At 38.6% G+C, this 22,484-nt stretch overlaps 1 protein-coding gene across 1 annotated transcript; it reads left to right on the top strand.

The window, feature by feature from the left end:
* Positions 1-288: 288 nt before the first annotated feature.
* On the top strand, positions 289-21,867 carry LOC104621247 (rap guanine nucleotide exchange factor 4-like; the record flags this gene model as incomplete). Its single annotated transcript, XM_010287680.1, has 11 exons — positions 289-338; positions 631-737; positions 2,636-2,757; positions 4,195-4,378; positions 10,573-10,657; positions 13,692-13,752; positions 14,502-14,578; positions 15,691-15,837; positions 16,447-16,562; positions 19,829-19,917; positions 21,779-21,867. Coding segments are annotated over exons 2-11 (1,008 nt in total), but the record flags the coding sequence as incomplete, so codon positions are not given.
* Positions 21,868-22,484: the final 617 nt, after the last annotated feature.

Raw genomic sequence — 22,484 nt, 5'->3', positions numbered from 1 at the left:
TTTGCCCACTGCACACTTCATTAGTAGTTTAGAAAGTTTAACGTGCATTTATTTATTCATGTTCGCATGTCATGTCGCTGTTTTAATTTGCTGAGCGTTAAGAACAAAGTATGTCTTCAGGATGTCTTCAGAGAGCTTTTTCTACTCACATCCCCACGGCAGAGCTTGGACTTAGACATCATTCTTTGGTTTTATAGCTTCTTTGTTCAGTTTTTTATTTTAGCCTTTATTTTATTTTGCTGCTCAACCTTTAAAAATGTATTTAATTTCATTTTATTTTTCAGACACCTCTTATTGAACCTCACATCCCACATCGTCCTACTAAAACCATTACACAGGTAATAGGACATAGGTGTGCTGTAGAGCCAGGCCGCTAGACAAATGGAAATAACTCCTATTTCCAACAGTGTGATACATACCAGCTGAAGTGATGCTTTTTGTTAGGTGTCGTAAGTATGTGAGACTTAAAATCCCAAATACATTGCTCTGCAAAAGTAAGCATCTGTGCAAGGACTTTTAATTTAGGGAAAAGAGAACTTGTGTTTTGTTTTGCAGAAGGCAGTACAGAGATTGTGGAAAGTTTAAAATCTGTGTGTCTTGGTCCCTTTTTTTTTTTCCATGATCACCAAGGTTCCTTCAGAAAAGATCCTCAGAGCTGGAAAGATTTTGCGGAATACAATTCTGTCCAGAGCCCCTCACATGATAAGAGATCGTAAATACCATCTGAAGACTTACAGGTGTGTGAGCTGATTGTATAGAGGTCTCTGAATTTTTATGCCTGCATTCTTCTGATTTGTGATTTATGCCTTACCATACTTGCAGGTCTCAAAAGGTCTGAAATTATTCTGTGATGCTGTTTGAGTCTGGATGTTATGCAGTCTTTAATGGGCCTGGTAAATCTTTTCTGAAGTAATTTGACTGGAAATTGAGTCCATGATTGTGAACAGAGCATTCACATACAAAAACTCTTCCAAAGTTAATAGCATAGATAGCTGGAATATTCTGTGCAATATCAAGTTAAAATGTAGATTCTGTTCTCTTCATATATCAGTAAGAGATAATAGGAAAGCTCATTAATATATTATGTAACTGTTCTGATTGCTATGGTGGTCTTGCTCAGTGTTGAGTTCTGAAAATTCACCTGGTGAGAAACATTCCTTATGTAGATTTTCTGTTCTATTTACAATTTTTTTTTTCAGTGTATTGCCAAGCTTTCTTATCTTCCTGCTGGTGGCAGCACTGTCTTGCTGAAGTGGAATAACAATGGCACTTGTAGAATAGGAATCTGACTTCAAGGAGTCAGGATCTATCTACTGTTCGCTTAAGAAACAATCGATTTGTTTTAGTGTCTAGTGTTTCAATCAAATACCGAATGCATTATTCAGAGTATATTTAAATAAAAATTGGTTTAAAATCTCTGAGTATGTCTTTTTCTAAATAGTAAATCTATACGTTGGTGATCTGCTTTTGAGATAAGTGCATTGATTTTCCATATTTCAGTCCAAAATGTATTTAATATGATGCAAGGTATTTGGAGCTTGTGAGTTGATCTGAGAATATATCACAATATGACATTATCATTGTTCTAGAAGAACAAAAGAGCAAATATGATAAATGAAGATGAATGCTGGTCCAAACAACTGCACCATTTTATCTTATACATAACTGGGAAAAACTCTTACTCTTCTGTCCTGGGGTTTTTTAAATATGAAATGCCAAAATTTAGATTGGATCCAGGTGAGGGGAATTTTTGTCATCAAGATGGGATTTTAATTGGAAGAGCATTACTTAAGCTAAATTTCAGCAATTCTAGTATTATCTATTTCCTTGGTCTCTGAAAGTGATGCAAGAAGTGTGGAGCCATGAGACCCTGTCTAGAAGGGCTAGCCAGCTTCCTGTCTGTTCTATGTGTGATCAGTTATAGATTTTTAAGTTTTTGATCACATTGCTTATTTGCTTCTGTTCTGCTGAGCTAGGGAGTGTTATGACAAGGAATTTTACTTTGTGACCACATGGCTTTTTGGTTTTTCCCCCCTCTTTGGGCATTCTCCAGAACTTGAGGCATGCTGTTGCCTGCCTCTGGGTCAGTCAGGAGCTGTGAGGTGACAAGCATCTAGCAGCAGAGCACCTCAGAAACACTGTAGATGTACAAACCAGTGTCCCCAAATACAGTGTGGCTGGAGTTTGGTTACAAATGGAGGAACACCCTCATAACACTCACTCTTTCTGTGGAGGCTGTTGTCATCGGCAAAGCTTTTACAGTGTTAGATGATTGTTTTCATGCAGGATTCTGAAAAGCGTGAGGCTTTTGCTATCCCATGGTATACAGAGGTTTCCTTTCAAATCTGGGTTGGAGGTTGTGGTGCTGGTGCAACAGTTTTGTACCAGCTGGCACAGAGTCACTCTAATCCTCTGAACTCTGCATTTCCCAAAACGCTTGTTGTTCTGCTGAGGTGATCCTCACAAAACTGAACACCTTCACTGGTATTTCAAGCATATACACTTAGATGTGTTTTCTGTAGCGAGAATTAACTAAGGTTATGCAATGTTTAAGAGATCACTGTTCTTGACAGACACTGTCTGTGATCACTCTCTTGGCTAGCTGCCTTTTCATTTCTATCTATTTGTCCTTCAGGCAATGCTGTGTGGGGACAGAACTAGTTGACTGGATGATGCAGCAAAGTCCTTGTGTCCATTCACGAACCCAGGCTGTCGGCATGTGGCAAGTATTGCTGGAAGAAGGTGTTCTTAACCATGGTAAGATAAAGAAAATCAGCATCTTGATGAAAACATGGGTAATGTGTGACATCAGTGCCTCTGTAGATCTCTTTCATTAAAAAGAAAAGAGCCCGAAAGAAATGCTGCAGAGCAACCTGTTCGTAAGTGCAAATGCAACACACAGACTGTATTACATTAATTTTGCTACCAATATACCTTTCTAACTTATGAGAATATTGAAAAGTAAATGAACAATTTGTAATGATGACTAGTTATACTTAGGAGTCCACTGGCTTGTGATTATATCGCAAGAGCTGGATAACACTCAGGCCAAAACCAAGAGGTGCATTACCATACACAAAACTGATCTTCGTCAAAGATTTGCAGCATTTGGAAGTGAATGTGAACTTTTGTGTTTGCTCAAATACATAATTTTAGAATGATTTTCAGTGATTTTGGAATGGTTCCCAAATTCAGCACTCCAAATATTCCAGTGCAGATATCTGGGATTTTATGTTAGTTTTCAGGCTGTATTTTAACACTGACTTTCAGTTTTCATTTGGCAGGATTTACTTGGTAACAGGATATTGTAGCCCTCAAAAGGGTAGCTTTCTAAACCAGTGTTCATATTTGAAGCTTTGCATGTATAGTTTTATTACGTTCAGAAGAGCAGCTCTATTACAGTACACTTCTGTTTATGCTCTGTTGTGCTTCCCATATCTCAGGAAGAAATTTCCACTGAGAAGACAGATTGTTTCCACTGCTTCCTTACCCTGAGGGCTCCAGCTTTAATTCCTGCCAAATATTCCCTTGAACTCCCAGGGGCAAGATGTTGCAAGCTGCATCACAGTTTCCAACTCAAAACATCACTCTAACTTGCTTGGAAGGCCAAGGGTTTGTCCTTCGCCATATTATAGCCTCTCTTTAGAAGTCTTCTCTTGGTAGTCTTTCCATTAAGTTCTTCCACCAGGACACAGGTCAATGAACTTGCCCCTGGGATTATATCTTGTGCTGTACATTTCTAATACATCAGAAAGAGTTTAGATGCTTTTGTTACCTTTTAGCCCTATCTGAAACATGTAGGGCAAGGGCTTCATGCTAGAGAACACTTTGTAGAAATTTGTGATGTAGCCGTTTCCCACTGTGAATTGTTTGCCTAAATGATATGGTTTGAAACAGAACAAAACCAGACCTAGTAAGAAAAACACACACACGTATGTATACATACCCACAACACACATATATAGAAGTATATAGAAGCCTTTTGAAAAGTATTTGTAGTACACAGTTTAAAAGTGTACCCTCCAAGCTACATAACTTGGACATATGTGAGAAATAAAGGTGTTTCATACTCTTGCAGTTTCTCTGTAGCTTTCCCTTCTTAACTAATATATCTGTGACATATATGATGCTACACAGATTTCTACAAGGTTAACTTCAGTGAGGAGAGCTTAGTGTTTTATATGTTGTTTTCAGTGGATCAGGAGCACCACTTCCAAGACAAATACTTATTTTATCGATTTTTGGATGATGAGTGTGAAGATGCCCCTTTGCCAACTGAGGAAGAGAAAAAGGAGTGTGATGAGGAGCTACAGGACACTATGCTGCTTCTGTCTCAGATTGGGCCAGATGCTCATATGAGGATGATTCTCAGAAAACCGTAAGCAGATTAATGAGTTTAATATTATACAAGGGCCTTCCTTGTGAAATGGAAAAAAGAGAAATCTACATTTATTATCAGGCATCCTGTGGCCAGTTATTTCACTTCAGTGCCAGTTAGTTCAACCTCTAAAGTTTTTAAGTCCATATTAAGTAATTTCCAGTCCTTATTAATGCTTATAAGTTGAACTGTGTGTTGAGAATAATCATTAAAGGCCATCAATGCCATCATACTCACCTTCAGGAAAATGCTGCGTTATGAGTTTTTATTTAATTTCTGAGTCTCCCCAAAAGTAAGTCGCAGGTGATAGAAGATTCCTGCTCCATTAACACTTTCTGTGTAGATGTGCCATTCAATTAACTCTGCTGCTTTTGGTTATTGTGAGTGAGTGGAGTGGTGGGATGGCAGCATAGCAGGTACCTTTCAATTACAGTCATCAGTGGCAGCCATTAATTAGATTCATCCTTGGTGGAACTTTATTGAGTTAAGATAGGCTGGACTTGGCCTGTTGTAGTTTGATAACAAGGTGTAAAATGCGGCTCGGTGATGTGGCCTCAACAAATAAAGAATATTTATCCATTCTTATTGTTATAAAATCAATACATTAAAAAAAATGCTTTCTGTACCTAGGCCTCCTCTGCCTGCCCTTTTCAGAGTTATCAGATCACATCCTCTCACTCAGCACTTGGCTAACCATCCGTTCAGCAATACATTCTGGTCACACTGAAAACTCTGCTAAAGGCCTTTTTTACAGGCAGCTTTATAAGTGACTTCAAAGCAACCAGTACAAGCTCTGTTTGACCCTCCATTGAAGGCAACTTCTTCATTCTGCAGGTAGTGTTTAGGGGCCACTGAAGACATATTTTACTGCTAATTAAGCACACTGACAATAATTTATTACTTAAGGTCATCTTCACTGAAGGTTTACTTGTAAGAGTCAGTTCAAGAAAGACAAGCACACAAAGCTGGATCAGATACTTGTGCTTATAAAAATCAGTAACACTGCCATGCAGCAGTAGTTTTAAAAGTACAAATTCTCTTTTCTCTCTTCATTAGAGGTCTAGCCAAACACAACCAAAGGAGCACTCACTCCCTGTCACAGAAAATGCATAGACAAACCAGAGTGGGAGCACGGTGCTTCCATAAACCCATATGGTGTCAGGGAACTGAGGTGTTTTCTCCTCAGAGAGATGTCCTATGCATTCTCCACTGAAGATCAAAAGAGGGCCTCTTGCATCCCTGAGCAGACGCCAGTCATCAGGAGACCGTGAGCAGTGCTATGTGTGCTGTGACTGACCCTGCACCTCTGCACTATCTCCTTTGCCTCAGGCTGACTGAGCAGGCTGGCTCTTGGAAAATTGCCCCCTTGGGTTATCATGGTTTTTGGCTGCCATTTGCTTTCTGTTGTGACTTTCAGAGCAGCCAGGCTACGTTTACCCTGGCAGGATCAATGTTGATTATCATCCACACTCCTTGCAGAGAGCTGAAAGGCTGAAATGATGCTGTGGAAAGTACTGCTCTCTCCTCTATGTCATCCCTTGCACAGCATCACCTGAAAGAATATTCATAGGAGATTTTTCATGCAATATAGTGAGGGGAAAGAGGTTTTCTCAAGACTGACATACATCTGACATCTTTCCCTATCCCTGTCCCTGAAAGTGCTTATTTTTGCTGCCCTTTGCTCATAGAAGCAAGCTTGTACTGTCAGGCAATATATTAACTACTGTTCTAGTATTTGGTTTACATGCGTTATGATTTTGGTAGTTGAAAATCCAACCTGGGCTGAGCTGTAGCAAAGCTATTAAAATCTATATGAATCCTCGGAGTCCTGCTAGTTTTGACTAGACACCGTTACAGCTGCCAAAAGTTCAAGGAATTGTCAGGGCTTCAGAGACACTGGCTCTAGCTGACCTGAGCAGGGACCCACAATTTTCAAACCAACACAGCTGCATTTTATAATAGTCACCATTTCCAGAGAGGTTGCAGAACTCAGATAATTACCCTGGAAGAAATAAGACAATATTCTTTGATGAGAAGATTACTTTGAGAATTTGATTGTGTAATGAAGCTGTTGCTTTGAAAGGTACTTTCTATTGTTCAAAATCTGAAAATCTCTAGCAAAAAGTGTCACTTGTTTTGACAGCCGACTTAAAAAATTCTCTGTTTATTACATTAACTGCAGCATTTTAACTGTCAAACTGTGAAAGAATGTTCTATAGTTTAAAAAACAGAATAGAGCTCAGGGAAATTTTTGGCAGGCTCTTGTTGCTATTGGGTGTTTTTTTTTCCTTTGGAAACACATACACTGTGAATGTGAAATAGCTTTTTGTGAGTAGCAAACACAGCTCTCTGCTCCTTGTAATGCCTGGAGCACAGGTGCAGACCTTGAGCGAGTCCCTGGAAAAAATACTGTAGAATTAACATGGCTCTTCTGTACAAGCGTTTCAATCCTTCAGTATGAACATACATCCTGAAAACATCTTTCTAGTTATTTTTATTTTATTTTAATGGTGTTCAGATATAGCTAACGATGGTAAACCCTAATTAAGTAGGATGCTATTAATACAAAGCTAAACACAACAATAACAGGAGTCTTTAAAGTGAGAATGATATTCATCAGACAGCAGTATTTAATGCAGATGATGTTATGGATTATATTCTTTTTTAATACTCTAGACTACAGTAACTTAGCAATATGACTGAAACAATAAATCTGTGTTATATAATTTCTTGGTGACTTCACTCAGCAAATTTTTTTCTCAATACAAAATGTTTGATTCCACATATGATCAGTGGAATTTTAGTGTCACTTGCAGAAGTAAGCTCGACAGGATGCTAGGGAGAGGAAGTGAAAACAAATCTAAGCATGGTAAACAGCACAAAAACTATATATAATAAAATAACAATTTAATTACTTCTAAGGATCTATAGCTTCTTGAAGGTCTTATAAAAATTAAGCAAGATATAGTTATTCTCTTGTTCCTAAAATTTTTTATTTAGATACTCCACCCAGCTGTTACTAAGAACCGTACTGGATTTCTCTATAAAGACTGTATTAAGTTCCATAGTCCTTGGTGGAGTTTCCTGCCAATGACATTTAATAAACCAAGTGTTATTCCTGGGACAGGAAATACAGATTATCTTTCCGCGTATCAGTTCACTGATGTTTACGGGTATTATACGTGGTAAACAGTATTTATGGAATTAATCAAGGAGCACTGATTCAAATACGAAGATTACATCATTAGCTTCTGTGCCAGAGTAAGTGAACATGCATTCACTTTCACACCGAGACACAGGTAGAGGGTAAAATTATTCATGTCTCCTCTATATTCTTTATGGTACTTGAAGACAAAATTTGTACTCTGGAAATACATGCTTATTTGATGTATAAACACAATGGTAGGGTGTCTCTGATCTTTTCTCTTGTTCTTATTATCTGAGAATTTTCTGGTTAGCTGTGTGATAAAAATAAACAATGATATCGCTTGTATGTACGGGGTTTATCAATGGCAAAGTACTATGTTATTGTCAACATCCTAGTCACAGAGAAGCTCAGTGTCTCTGACCTTGATAAATTCTCCGAACACTGAACAGTTTTTATTGATCACTTAATATCACCTGAGTTCTCCTGTCCGTTAATGTGTAGCCTCGTTCTCTACCTATTCCATTTATTATCCTGTCTATAACCAGTTATTGCTGTTAGAATGTGTCCCCTGCAGAAACTAGGTCTTTACACAGCAGGATCCTACAAATCAACATCAGTGGGTCACCACGCAGGTTTTACAGAAGCAGTGATGCCTAATATCTCTCCACGTGATATCTGCAGAAGCAGAAGTAAAGACTGGGTACATCTACTATAGATTGTCAGTCCTCTCGATGTCATCATCCTTTTATATTTTCATTTTATGTAGAAATCCGTTAATTTGTTACAGTATGTTTTCTGTTTTCCAAGACATGCTGGTTTTGCAAGCATGTAATAAAATTAAAGTTGTTACTTCCTATGGGAAGTATTATTTGTTAAAATCCTTACCCTGTGTTTCTTAAATCTCCAGTGAAAGGTAGCTAGTACTGACTTAGCTTTATTCTGTACTTAATTAAGCTGATACTGCCCACATAAATCACCAGGAGTGGAAGCTTTATAATTTCAAGCCAGATTTAGAAATAGTAAAGAGTATTTTGAGTCACTAGAGGGCATAGTAGTACCAAACCAGTTTCTGTTTCTCCCTTAGCAGTTTATTCCATTTTGTATGAGAAAAGAATAATTTCATCCAAAACTTTTTATGTCTAAATTGGTCTTTAATCTGGATGATAATAAATGCATGTCATTGGTAAGTGAACAACAGATGAAAAATACAGCTTGCTTAGCAGAGAAGATGTCAGATGTTCTTACGTTTTCTGTGACTTCTTCAGTACTTCCTTCATCCAAAAGAAGTCTCCGTCACACTTCTTTTGCAAAAAGATGCGATATAACTCCAGGGTGACACAATTGCTGGGTACTCCCTCTACCTCACACATGATTTAGACAGACTGTTAAACTAGGAGGTGATTAGGCAGAAAACCTGTAGAGCACTGTATTTCTTTAGATGACTTACCTGATCCTCTAGTCTCCTGTAATATTGACATTTTAGGAGGAAAACTTACGTCAGGAAGGTTCATTGTGACATTTCATTAAGGCTGTCTAAAGATTCAACTGTGCTGTTAATTCTTTTGACACCACACACTGCAGACAGGGGGTTTGGAACTGCGCACTAGGCTGTTCTTAATGCGAGGGTGTAAATGTGCTCCTCTGATACTCCTGCCCCTGCACTGGGTTTCCTGTATCCCTCTCATTTCCTCACATCTTAAATTTATCCTCTCTCCCTTCTTTGGACTAGGTTGCTCTTTTCTTCTGTTCTTGGCCCGTTGATTTGATTACTTATATTCTGCTTTCCACAGATCTAAAACATGTTGTTTGAAATGACTTAGTCTTATAAAAGTAACTTGGGATAATGATTTAAAGGATTTTTTCCACGTGTCTGTATGTAACTCCAATGCGCTGTCTAAAATTATATCACAGGAGAATTTGTCCTTTTAGAAAATAAAGTTCTATTGGACACTTTAACTGAAGAGAATCTTGTTAGATTAGGAGTTACTTACAAGCTCCTACAACTCCTTCTTATGGGTACTATTTACTATATTCTCCAAAGCATCTCTGACATGCTGCAGTCCTCCGAGTATTTGTGGCCTTTTTTAGCAATCAGGAAATTTTCCAGTGTGTAGACTACAGAAATGCAATTGTTTCAGTCACAGTGGCAGCCTCATTCCTCGTTGTGCTATAGGAGGATGATTCCTTCAGCAGTGCATGCTTTTTATTAATGGCAGCTTCTTGTATTTTTCAAGTTGAAACTACTGAGTGGTTCTTTCTTACCTTTGTGGCGAAACAACAGCACTCAGCATTATCTCTATAGCAGTTGTTTACGGTCCTTCAAGATGCGCTGCTGCCTCTTCCAGTTTGCTCAGCAGAAATTCACGCGCCTGTACAAACCACTACTACCGGCTGTTTGCTGCGTTTTTGCTGTGTTTTGCTGCACTAATTACTATTAGTGCCGCGTGTAAAAAACAGTGCAGGCCCCACACTCAATTTGAAACTACTGAGTGGTTCTTTCTTACCTTTGTGGCGAAACAACAGCACTCAGCATTATCTCTATAGCAGTTGTTTACGGTCCTTCAAGATGCGCTGCTGCCTCTTCCAGTTTGCTCAGCAGAAATTCACGCGCCTGTACAAACCACTACTACCGGCTGTTTGCTGCGAGTAATTAGTGCCGCGTGTAAAAAACAGTGCAGGCCCCACACTCCGGAGTCCTTTTGAAAGGGACAGATCTTTATGTACCATTTCTGATTTATGTGACCATTTTACATATAGAGCACTTGATTTCATCAGGAAAGCTGCCTAATCAGGATCTCTGTAAGGTGGTTGCCATGGCTGCTGCTCGGTGTCATTCAGGTGTCGTTTTGTAGCGCTCCCATCCTTTATATGTTTCACTCCTCCAGCCAGAACCATCGTTCAATCCCTGTTTAGTGGGGATGTACCCTTCAGTAGACAGTACAACAGCATCTGTGTTGCTTTGTACTTTTCTGCATTTATTTTTTACTTCTGCATTTATTTTGGGCATTTCTTGCATTTTGCTGTCCTGTTTATCTTGTCTCTGTAGGCCTGGCCAGAGAACTGTAGATGACTTAGAAATTATATATGAAGAACTTCTTCACATTAAGGCCTTATCTCATCTTTCTACCACAGTAAGTATTTTTAAAAATATAACTCATCATCAAAAGGGAGGTTGAATTTTGACATCTGGTGCTTTATTGGAATTGGAGCGCCTACAACTCTTTCCATTTATACTTTCTATGCAAAGAAGTTATTCCCACCTGTGAGGACCACCCAGATGTGGATTGTCTTTTGGATATCAGATGTAATTCTCTTCATGTGTTCCTGCACAGCCCCTACCTCATGCAGTTGGCACAGGTGCCTCCATCTGGGTCCATATCTAAGTTTAAATTAAGATGCATGCAATCTGACCTTACACCTGGGTCTGTGCCACTACTGAATTTTGCAGAATAGATGTCTGATTTCTGAACTGTAAGAAGTCTTGGCTGGAACCAGTTAGGAGGAGCAGGAATTACAGGGTGCAGAAAGGTGTAGTTGCACAGCTACACAGCTGTGCAGTGCTGGCTGGTTGGAGTTTGGTCCTAGAGTGAAGGAAACCTCATCAGACACCTTCTTTCTGAGTGGGCAAGAACAGTGCGGAGAACCAAGAATAAATTAAGCGGAGAAAATGCTTGGAGGAGAGAACACAACTGTTTAAAGTCTCACCGTCATTGACACACTGCGTAGGCAGCTGAAACAAGCTAAATAGCACTTTACGTGGTAGCAGCAAGATGTGGGTGCTTTCAGAAAAAGGAAGCCAGTCAGAAAGTAGATTTACATTTGACAATACCTTCTTTGGAGGCTCTTGATATTTTCAGTAATTCTCAGCTAACTTGGACAGATGCAGCTAATTAGGAAGCTGCATTTCAGAAAGATAGTACTCTCTGCAAACATGTAACACCTGAGCAATGTTTTTCAACAAGAATATGCATCCAGAGTTGGTAGCTGAACCAACTAGTAGGGAACAGCCAGGCAAAATCCTTAAGCATCTCTGGGATGTAGGAAAAAAGTATTTAAAGGAAGACCTTGGTGAGATCCAGAAATTACCCTTTTAAAATCAAACAAAAGGAACTACCCAAGATATACAGATACTGAGAGGGAATGGAGAACACTCTTGATACTGCATACATAACCCAGAACAAAAAAATCTGAAACACAAAATATTTCCAGCTCAGAAGAAATTCAGACTTGAGGTCAGAATCCACAGCAAGTAGCATATAGAACAAGTATGGCAAATGATACAAACTGCAAGAAATACTTGGCATTTTGTAGAATTGCAATTGATTCCATGTTTTTAGTAAGAATTTGGAAATGCCAGCCTGTTATATGCAGCATGAACTAAAGCAGAGGACAAAAACCTTGACTAGTTTAGGGGAAATCTTCAGAGGAGCAACAGACAGCATTGCTCCTATGAACCAGAAGATTAATGGTCAATCGGATTGAAAGCAAATGGAATGTTTATTCATTTTAAGGAAGGCATAATTCCTAAAGTAATAAGTTTTCTAGATATGCCACGAGCAGCAGGAAGTAAAATGGATAAAATTCAAGTCGCGTGGTGGTGAACTAATCCCTGCTAGAGAAGCCTGTGAAGTTAATGTATGAATGAAAAACAATCGTGTAATACAAATCAATTCCTGGCTTTATCAAGAGGATTCATTCACTGCAGAGGCAAATGACTGAAACAACCGAGAAGACATCTCAGGGCGTACACGGAGAGGAACGCTCTCTACAATGTGCAGAACAGTGCTAATGGGGTTGTATTTCCTGTCCTTACAAAAGCATCATTGCCTTCAGGCAGAGGTTATAAAAGAATTTGGTGAGCTAATTGTTATAGAAATCACGGGCCTGTGGGTATGGTCACTGGTCAGTGTACTAAAAACATCTGTCCAAACACCTCTGTTTATCCCTCTTCTTCTTCAGACTGCAGACAGTGCTTTATACTGGCTATCAGGAAAGAGGGAGAGGTGGCTGAGGTGGTATGTTTATGCCTGGTGCCTGAGCAAAGGTTTGGTGGGTGCCTTTAGGACATCACAACCTGAATTTGTCCACCCATCTTAGGAGATGCTGCCACCAGACTCTCATCTGGATTGTGTCCAGAATTTGAGAGTTTCTCCCCAAGTTTTTCTTCATGGCCTAAAATTTTTTTCCATTTTTTAACTGTTTAAACAGTTGGGAGAATGGTGTGAAAATACTACTACTAAATATTTGTTGGAGCTAGTTTTTGATCTGTATTTGGCACGGTTAAGTTACATGGTAGTACCTCTGAAACATGGATTGTCGCCAGCTGACATCCTCTGAAAACAAGAATCCCACGTCTTGGAAATTGGCCTCCAAATCCTTGGAGACTTGCAGTTGTATGAAGAGAGACATAAAGCACACAGGGAAACTCAGGATAATATGAGGTTCCCAGTGCCGCTACTATTTTGTGAAAGTAACACTAACAGCGTTTACAGTGAGAAAAGCTGTTGTAAATGGCGTCTCACTAGAGGCAACTTGCCCAGTTAGTCCTAAGAGCTAATCACGCCGGAGCAGTACAAACCCAGTGAGGAGCAGGCTGACACCAAGGGCAGTGTCACGTTCTCCAGCTCCTGGAAGAGGTAGTGAGCTGGACGTTTTGCCTGGGGAGCTCTCAGCAGGCCCAGGTGGCTGTGCCTCACAGCCTGACACAGCAGAAGTGGCCAGACTTAACATCGGTAAGGGGCAGGGTCCTGATTTCTCGGGGAAGAACAGGAGTACCGCAGAGCCCCATGGAGTAATTGACAATTGCTAGCTATCTTCTGTAATAAATCAGCTATTACCATTTGAAGTTTTCCGTCATGTTAATATTAATTGTTAATGATGGCTTCACAGTGTACATTTGAAGAAAGATGTGGAGACCTGTATCTTAAAGATGTTCTTGTCTGAGCTGTTTGGAGCCAGGAAATGTAGAGGCTCATGTTCTGTAAAGCCAGTCAGTAGGAAAGAGGACATCACGTGAAGGAGACGGTTGTCTGACTGTGTGACTGAATGAGTGCTGAATGGTGCAGAGGGAAGGAAAGCAGCGACTGGGGTATATTGTGTGACTTCCTCTCACCAGGAAGAATAATATACATATAAAAACTGTAACTTCTCTCTCTTTATTTTAAGGTAAAGCGAGAATTAGCAGGTGTCCTCATTTTTGAGTCACATCCCAAAGCAGGAACGGTCTGTAAGTAAATGGAGTCCTGTCAGATCTTCTTTTTCATCTGTGGCAAGAACATTTAAATTCTTAATGTTTAAATGAAAAGAGCAAAACTTGGATGCACTCTTCAAACTTGACTGTCACTCAGTGTTTAAAACCTGGGGTAATAGTCGTTGGCTTAGTCTGTTGCCTATTGCAGGCACAGTACCAAAATTAATTCTGTATCTTTGGTTGGACATATGTATCAGCTACAATTTGGGTGTTTTTCTGTCTAGAATTTTGGATCAGACCAATCTCTATTTAAAATGTATTTTAATATTATCCTTGTATTAAAAAAATCTTGCTGTACAAAATAAAGGATTTAAAATGTTAGATTACTCAGACCTGTTTATACTGAGAAGTTTTAGCAAATGAATGTCAAATTCTTAGCCACTAGGGAATTGGGTTAGAACATGGTGCGACTCGTGGGATCCAAATCTGTGTGCTGATTAGTAATTGATAACCTGACATGTACGTAAAGTAGTTGTTGCAATTGTCATGGAAAATGAAAGCAACTTTCACATCAGTGAAATAAAATAACTACTATATGGGTGTGGGGTTTTTTTTTTCTAAAATCTGAAGGCAATTGCTTTTAAAATCATAGTATGCCCTTTTTCAAGGTAGACGTTAATATGACTGCAATAGAGTTACCTTGAATTTTACTGAGTGCAGAATCTGGCCCATTTATATTTTGAATAACTCTATTTTCACCATAAAATCTTTTCTCTCTCTTGTAGTATTTAATCAGGGAGAAGAAGGTACTTCTTGGTACATTATCCTAAAGGGATCAGTAAACGTAGTCATTTATGGCAAGGTATTTTTTTCAGAAGCCTTTTTATATGTTTCTTATTATTGAAATTGTAAGAGTAAACTTTGAAGGAATACAGTTTAATTTAGAGCAAAATTGCTTTGTCTGAGGAAACGAATGTAATTTTATTAAGAAATGATCCAGTGGTTTCACTGATGATACTTCCAGTTGATTGCCGTATAATTTCAGGATATGTTACACACTTTCTGAATATAATTCAACAGAGATACATCAGTATCTTTAGGACAAAGTCATTTGCTGGAACTTGGTGAATTGCCAGACTTCCATCTCATGGGGCGTTTTGCCCTGTCCCTTTACCACCATATTCTCTTGCATTTCTATGACTAGATTTCCTCACACGTCAGGGATGTCTGACAGAAGTACTGCTTTGTGGCTAGTAGTTCTCAGGTTGGATCCTCCCAACTTTATGCCAGCTCTTCATTTTAGTTAGGCTATAGACTGAAAAGCATGTCTATTAAATTTGATGTTTATGAGAGAGATTTTTTCAAGGCAAAAAATAGGACTTTGGTACACAGCAGTCCCTTGAGTCTTTAAAAATCCCTCCGTCCTTATTGATTTCTCATTCAGTGACTGAGAATCCTCTATTCTGAACACCCTAAGCATTTCACCAAAATCTAGCATGGAGGCCCTGGTGCTAAGTCTGTTCCTAAATAACCCATATTTAGCTACATTTTTTATATAAGTGGGTGGGGCAGATCCTCTGTTACTGTAAATTGAAGTAAATGGAGCACTGCTGATTTACACCAGATGAGGATGTGGTGTTATACGTTATTTCTGCAAACTTGATCTTATTTTTTAGGGCCTCTATAAATAAGAAAACAAAAAACAACTTTCTGTCTTCAGCAGAGCTAGAAGAGTCCTTCAAGCTGAATGTAATTTCAGAGAACAAGCCAATTCTTTTCTATTCTTGCCTTTCTTTAGTAATAGTAATAACCAGCTATCAAGTATTGTTTCCTAGTCATTATTTTGGCTGTTGATTTTCTGCCAAATAGACTTGTTTTGGTATTTGATTGTGAAGTCCGGTGTTTGTACAAGGACTTTCAATAGAATCCAGAGTAATGATGGGTTTCTGCATGTAAATGTTTTGCTCTGTGCAGGGTGTGGTATGTACTCTACATGAAGGAGATGATTTTGGCAAGTTAGCGCTTGTGAATGATGCTCCCAGAGCAGCATCCATTGTTCTGCGTGAAGACAACTGCCACTTCTTGAGAGTAGACAAGGAGGACTTCAACAGGATCCTTAGGGTAAGAGTGGGACCGGCTGCCCCACCAGTGTGATACCCAAGTTTTTCTAGAGTCTGTCTTATTTCTGTGGATGTATTGATCTTGATAAGCTTGTTTAAGTGTCCCTAATTGCAGAACAGACATGTGACAGCCTAGAAGATCTAGTAAAGAATATATTAATAATCTGTCCTCTTTTTGTGTTCCTAGCTTGCCATGAAAGTGGGACCAAATGGAATCTTTTGTCTTTTGCATTTCTGTGGTCTAGAATTTGCCAACCAATAATAATGTTCAAAGATAATAATGTTCACATATAAGTGGGGATAGCGATTACACTACATATGGAAATTGGGGGGGGCACTCTGTTTTGTTTTTTTTCTTTTTTCCTTTGCCATAGCCAGAGATTTTTCTCATGGTTCTTGCTCTAATTCCTCTCACAATTCTCTGCCTCTTCCCCCAGTGCCAGTGCTTGCCTCTTGATTCTGCCTGTGAGAAGAGCAGAATAAAGATAGATAAATACAGGGGAAAAGAACCAACCTGGGTCTTTTGTGTTTGAAAGTCATGCACGTTTTCAGAGTAACTAATCAGCCAAATCGGGTGCAATTACTTCATTAAAAGTAACTTGTCTTGCAGGATGTGGAAGCAAATACAGTAAGACTCAAAGAACATGACCAAGATGTCTTGGTGTTGGAGAAGATCCCAGCAGGAAACAGAGTTTCTAATCAAGGAAATTCACAGCCTCAGCACAAGTATGTTTTCATTCAATAGTGCAAATGTCAGACAATGATTAACCTTTTTATATGGTATTATTATCCAAACAATAGCATATTTCCCCTTTCTATGGATGAATGCAGTGCATATAAAGTTTTCTTTTTTTTAATCATCAGCTGATCACATGCCCCATACTGGATAATATATCCATTTCCAGCAGCACACCAGTTTTATGTCTTTACACAATAATTCTCTAAAGATCTTGCTGTAAATACTTATCTCATGTAATAGCTTCTAAATAGGCGGCACATGGAGAATGCTGAAACCCTATTAAGCTGAGCTACTGTGTAAAAGACATGAGGAAAATACATTGTTTTATTGTTAAGTACAGATATTTTCATTTTGGATTTTGAGCTCTGGATTCTAATAAGAGTTTGCTAGGTACAATTTATATACAAAACGAAGATCTCATGCAATGAAAGTTGCACAGCTTATCTGACAGAATAGATTTGCACTGTAATAACAATATTCATTATATATTCTTTACTTTCTTGCTGAAAGGGAAAAAGCACAATTCTGTTTGGATACTACTGTGATAAGAGTAGAGTGAGGCTATTATCATTCCAAATGTTGGTAAAACCCCTAAAGGCTTTGTAAATGTGTTATTTGCAAATGGATGCACAATTTTCTTCAGAAATGCTTGAACAACTCCAACAAAATAAGCACCAAGAAGTTTTGAATCCTTTACCCTGGATCTTACTTCTTCTCAAAGAAAGAGCTAATTTACTGTGAGATATTTTGGGTAGAGTTTTTATCTGATCTGGGATTTCATATACCTATTTTATCTGCATAAGTCAATATAAAGATTTGTAAAGATCTGTGAAGGGTTGAATAAACTATTCCTTGTATTTTATATACACATTTCATATATTACAGAAACTGCCATTTCATCTTTCACTCAATCTATTAGAAAAACAAACTATGCTGCCAGGAAAACATGTACTCTTGCAACAATTTTTTCAGTGTCTAAATGAGGGGAACTTGACTGCAGCCGGTGGATTTGCATCAGCAGCTGCAGTGCACAGCAACTTGGACATAGATTTAAATCCATTTTCTTGGGTCTGATATATTTTTCATGCTTTCAAAAGTGAAAGTTTCATTTAAAGCTAATTCAAACACTACCTTTCTTGGAAACTCTTTGCACTGGCATTATTTGTATTATTTAGCATTTTCTTGTTCAGAAATAGATAAAAATGGCTAGAGACATTTATGGTCCCTGGTTAAGTTAGGCTGCATTTTAGAGCTTACATTCCAGGAATATTTTCAGCTAAAGCTCAGAATTCCCTTTCTGTAAATATTTTATGCATTTGGTCAACTTTTGGATACTATTGATGTGCCAGCTGATGAGCTTTTGCTGATAACAATGACAAATAGACATATGCTACTCAAAAGAGGAAGCTACCTTGAAAGTTCACTGTCTGCTTTTCAGCAGATTACTTTGTTAATAGTGTGTTGGAAGTGTCTTTTTGTTGAAAATCTTTTAAAGTGCGTTCACTGGTTTTGAAGACGACATTTCTGTTGTTTCTTTTGTTAGTAAATAGAGTAAGTGGCTACATTTATGTTTGAGAGTCCAAATCAAAGTTACTGGTGCATTCTGATTTCCAGAATGTGTTACTGGAATGTGTTGGCTGAGTGTTCAGTACTTTTGTAAATCACTGTGCCCAAAAGAGAAGCTTAACAGGGACCTCTTCATAAAGGCTTGCTGCTTTGCCCTTAATTGGGTAGCTTACATCTCTGGTATCTCTTCAGATGAGCTGCCCTTTGGGCTTTGTGCCCTAAGCAGGTATGTAGCATTTGCACTAGAGAAATATTCTGCATCCCAAAGTTGTTCCCTTAAATATCCAGTCAACCAAGAAACTAATTTTCTTCATCTTAGTCTTGGAGAAAGCTTTGCGTTGGGAGCAGATCCTCTCAGCTGCAGTTTGGATTCTGTTGCCTCCTCTGCTGAGGAGACATAGCTCCTACGCAGCTCCCCGAGCCATGCTTTCAAACAGTGACAGTTTCACTTCGAAGGACTAGCTCTGAAGTTCTCACTCCCAAGATCTAACTCTTTATGGGTGATGACACTCATGCAGGATGAATTCAGCAGCCCTGCAAGTCGCTTCACTGTTCATTTTCACTTTCATATTCAGAGTGCAGCAACCTGTGATTTCTCTGCTTCACTCACTTAGATACTTGGTTAGTATCTCTGCGAGAATGTGCGCTGGCTTAACAAGTGTTTGTGTTCTTGGGACATCAATACAGTTCTTCCAAAGGGGTTGGCAGGTAAAAGAACTGTGACGGTCAGCACTCAAAGTGAGGAGGAGCTCCCAGGAGCTCAGCTCCACCACTTATTTCTCAGCAGGAGCAGAGTATATTCACTTCTCGGGGTTTTTTCTTTTTTTATTTTTTTTTTTTTAAGTTTCATACTTTATCAGTTGGATTCCAAAAAAAGAAAAAAAAGATGCAAAGATTGAAAGAATGGAAGGAAAGGTAAAAAAAATCTCATCTGCAAGGAAAGAAAAAAAAGACGACAGGACAAGTTTAGCAATATCCTATGGTATCCTGTCTGCTGGTACTTAAAATCTTGCCAGTGTTTTTGCACGAAGCAGAAAAATCTGACTATTGCACTAATTCATTTCCATAAATTGACTCCAAGAAATGGTACAATCCTAAGTTTATCCACTTGAAAAACTTACTTACTTCAGCTATCTAAGGCATTGCACAAATTTGAAGATCTAGTGTGCTATTTCATTATCTGCCCCCATCTTCTCAGACCAACCCCTCTCAGTGGTGCTGAAGGAAATTGGTTCCTTGCTCTGACACTGATACACACCAGTTCTCCTTTCATCCTCATAGTAAGTCTGTTAAGACCCTCTGATGACTGTGAATTGCTATCATTACTGAGATGTTTATTCTCAGTGGAGAAGCATTTCTGATTGCAGTTCACCGGGTTTGCACCAGTGCAGCTCTGCTGATTGCGGTATAACCGTGGTGGTGGTACACTGGAGTACTTGTGCAGGGAGGGGGCTGTCTGTCATCTCATGCTCCATGGACAAGGTGGAGAGAGTTATTGCTCCCATTTGACAGGGAGGAAGCCAGCAAAGACTGTGACTGGTTTTGTGCTAAGCTACACAGAGGTTCTGGTTAGAGCAGGTATTTGTGCTCTGGCACTCACCAGTCCTGGTCTTCTTACTGGTATGCAACTCTTTCTTGATTAGCTCTTTTGCCTATGGGATAATAACTGCTTTTTCCCCTCCCTCAGGTATATTGTGATGTCAGGAACCCCCGAGAAAATTTTAGAGCACTTTCTTGAAACTATGCGCCTTGAAGCAGCTTTAAATGAAGCAACAGGTATCTACATGACAAAGGCTGTGTTATTAATACTGCATAAGATGGTCTTGCTGGAGGAACACCGCAATGTGATACTTTGAAAAACAGCTAGTGGTGGTTTTTCCCAGAATAAGACCTATCCACTGCTCTGAAACAACCCTGAGAAAACCTAGGAAATTCAGAATTAAAGAACAATCCACTCCTAGCCCACTGTATGGTATTTGTACTGTCGATTCAGAGTAGAACAGCAAAATCTCAAAAGGTGCCAGACCGCTAGTCATGACTTTAATTAGGCACAACTGTAAGGCCAAGACAGAGCATGCATTACCACCCCATGATAATGGTACTCCTTGTTCTGGATGTCACTTAATCATTGATAGCTTAATAGCTTAATACTTAACACTTAATAACTTGATACCTCCAGCCATTGGATTATGCTAGTATAAGTATTCCCAAATTTTCATATCCATATCACATTTAAAGTATCACAATTTAAATTATGTGTTTGTGATGCTTTCCCATGTGCAGGGAAAGAAGAATTGTTACTCAAAAGAGAACAACTCAGCACACCATGGGCCAAATCCCAAGAATGCACTTAAAAGGCTGCTTTTAATTAGTGTAAAGAGAAGAGAGAATTTACATCTAGGGATATAGATATTTGCTGACTTACTGTTAATAAGTATTTTAATTTTTAAAAAGTCAGGCACAAAAAATTCCTCCTAACTATGATAAAATGATGCAGAGACTTTTATATTAAGTTACATAACGTCGCTTTAGCAAGTTCTTTTTGCATTGCAGATGTCTAAGAAGTATATGTTCAAAGGTGTTCTTAAATCCAGTTAATCTGTTACTGACCTCATAATATTGCAGAAACCCGTATAGTGGTCCATAAATGGTGGAAGAATTGAAAGTTACAGAAATCCCTTTACAGTATGTGTTTTAACCACTTTTAAGAATAAAAATGATCCTTTACATAGATACCTGTTTATTAGGATTACAAGCAGAATGTTGTTCTTTAAGCCTGCAAGTATATAATCTCAAGCTTATTATTCGTAGTATGCATGTATTATGCATTTTTCTAAAATGATTTGTTTTTTAAATCTTTTAAAACTTTTCCCCAAAACATCCAATGACAAGATTATATCTATATCCTAATGGGATACAAAACATCACAATTAACAAACAAAGCTATTTTTAGGATATAGAAGATCAGAATGCTGGAAAATCGAATTTTTAGTTTCTCCATTCCTTTAAATTAAGAACAGTTAAAATCCATTTTGCTCTGGATATTATACAAAGAAAAAGTCCCACCCTTCTGGAGGTGAGTTTTGTCAACTGGAATATATTTTCATATATAAATCACTGTGGAAGCAATGATGTAATATTACAATACACAGTTATTGCTAGGAAATCAGCAAAGAATTAAATTATTTGCCTTCCCCTATGTAGTATATACTAAATGTGCTGTCTGGTATTGTAGTTCCCTAAAGCCAAATGCAGCAGCCCTTCTTAGGTACCTAGGTGTGGCAGACCTGATTCTTCTTATGCTAAGATCTCTACGCTTGTAAGAGAAGTATATCGGAATATTTCACTGTAGCACCGGTGGCGTTTGTTTTCTGTGCCAAATTTCCCTTTGACTCAGGCAAATGCATGTTAATGTAAGTGCAATAAAATTCATGCAGACAACAATAAAAGCTTAGTATTTCACCTCATAATTGTTCATTCCCCATTTTCATACTTAATGCGTGCAAAGTGCAAAAAGACCCCTATATTATCTGCAGAGGGATGATAAGGTATTTTAGCTGAAAGAAAACTCATCCTTGTGATCCCAAATCTGTTTGCAGGGGCTTAATTGACTGTTTTCTTTCTTCTTTTTTCACAGATTCTGTTTTAAATGATTTTATTATGATGCACTGTGTTTTTATGCCAAATAGTCAGCTCTGCCCAGCCTTGATGGCACAATATCCTTTTGTAAAGAAAGTTACATCCCTTTAACAGCTATCCCTATCGGTCATGAGATTGAAGCTTCTCTCCCTCGAGAAGTACATCACGTTTCATGGCAGCTGTGCCTTGTGGGTAGGTTCTCAGTGTCTGACTAACAGCTGTCCGTAGCTCAACAAGTCCAAAATGGATAGTGTATACCCATGATGAGATACAGTCCTGGAGCATGAAAACTGTGTCTTTCCTGTGATCATTACTATTCCAAGGGAAAGAAATGTGTTGTCCCTCCACCAGATAAGTGAAATTACATAAATGTTCGGATTACCCTTCCTGTATCCTTTCTGTTTGTCTTGTTTTTTGCTGAACTACAGCGTCTAGATTTTAACTAAGGTCAGTATGTTTTGGTGATTTCAATGGTCCACTTTATAGATTGCGAGCTGCAAACTGCCTCAAGCGAGAGGGTACCTAAACTAGTAGAATGATGAGTAAGAAGTTCTGAGATGCTGTCGTAATAGCTATGAATAAAATGAATAATAATCTATAATAATAGTCTATGACAAATGTTAACAAACTGCAAGAAACTTCAATTGTGTACGAATACTTAGGAGGTGAAAGCTTACAGAGGACAGCATCAAGAGCTGGAGGTG

The sequence above is a fragment of the Phaethon lepturus genome, unplaced genomic scaffold (assembly GCF_000687285.1).
Source record: "Phaethon lepturus isolate BGI_N335 unplaced genomic scaffold, ASM68728v1 scaffold12995, whole genome shotgun sequence".
Lineage (NCBI taxonomy): Eukaryota > Metazoa > Chordata > Aves > Phaethontiformes > Phaethontidae > Phaethon > Phaethon lepturus.
This window is presented reverse-complemented; position numbering and strand designations above follow the sequence as displayed.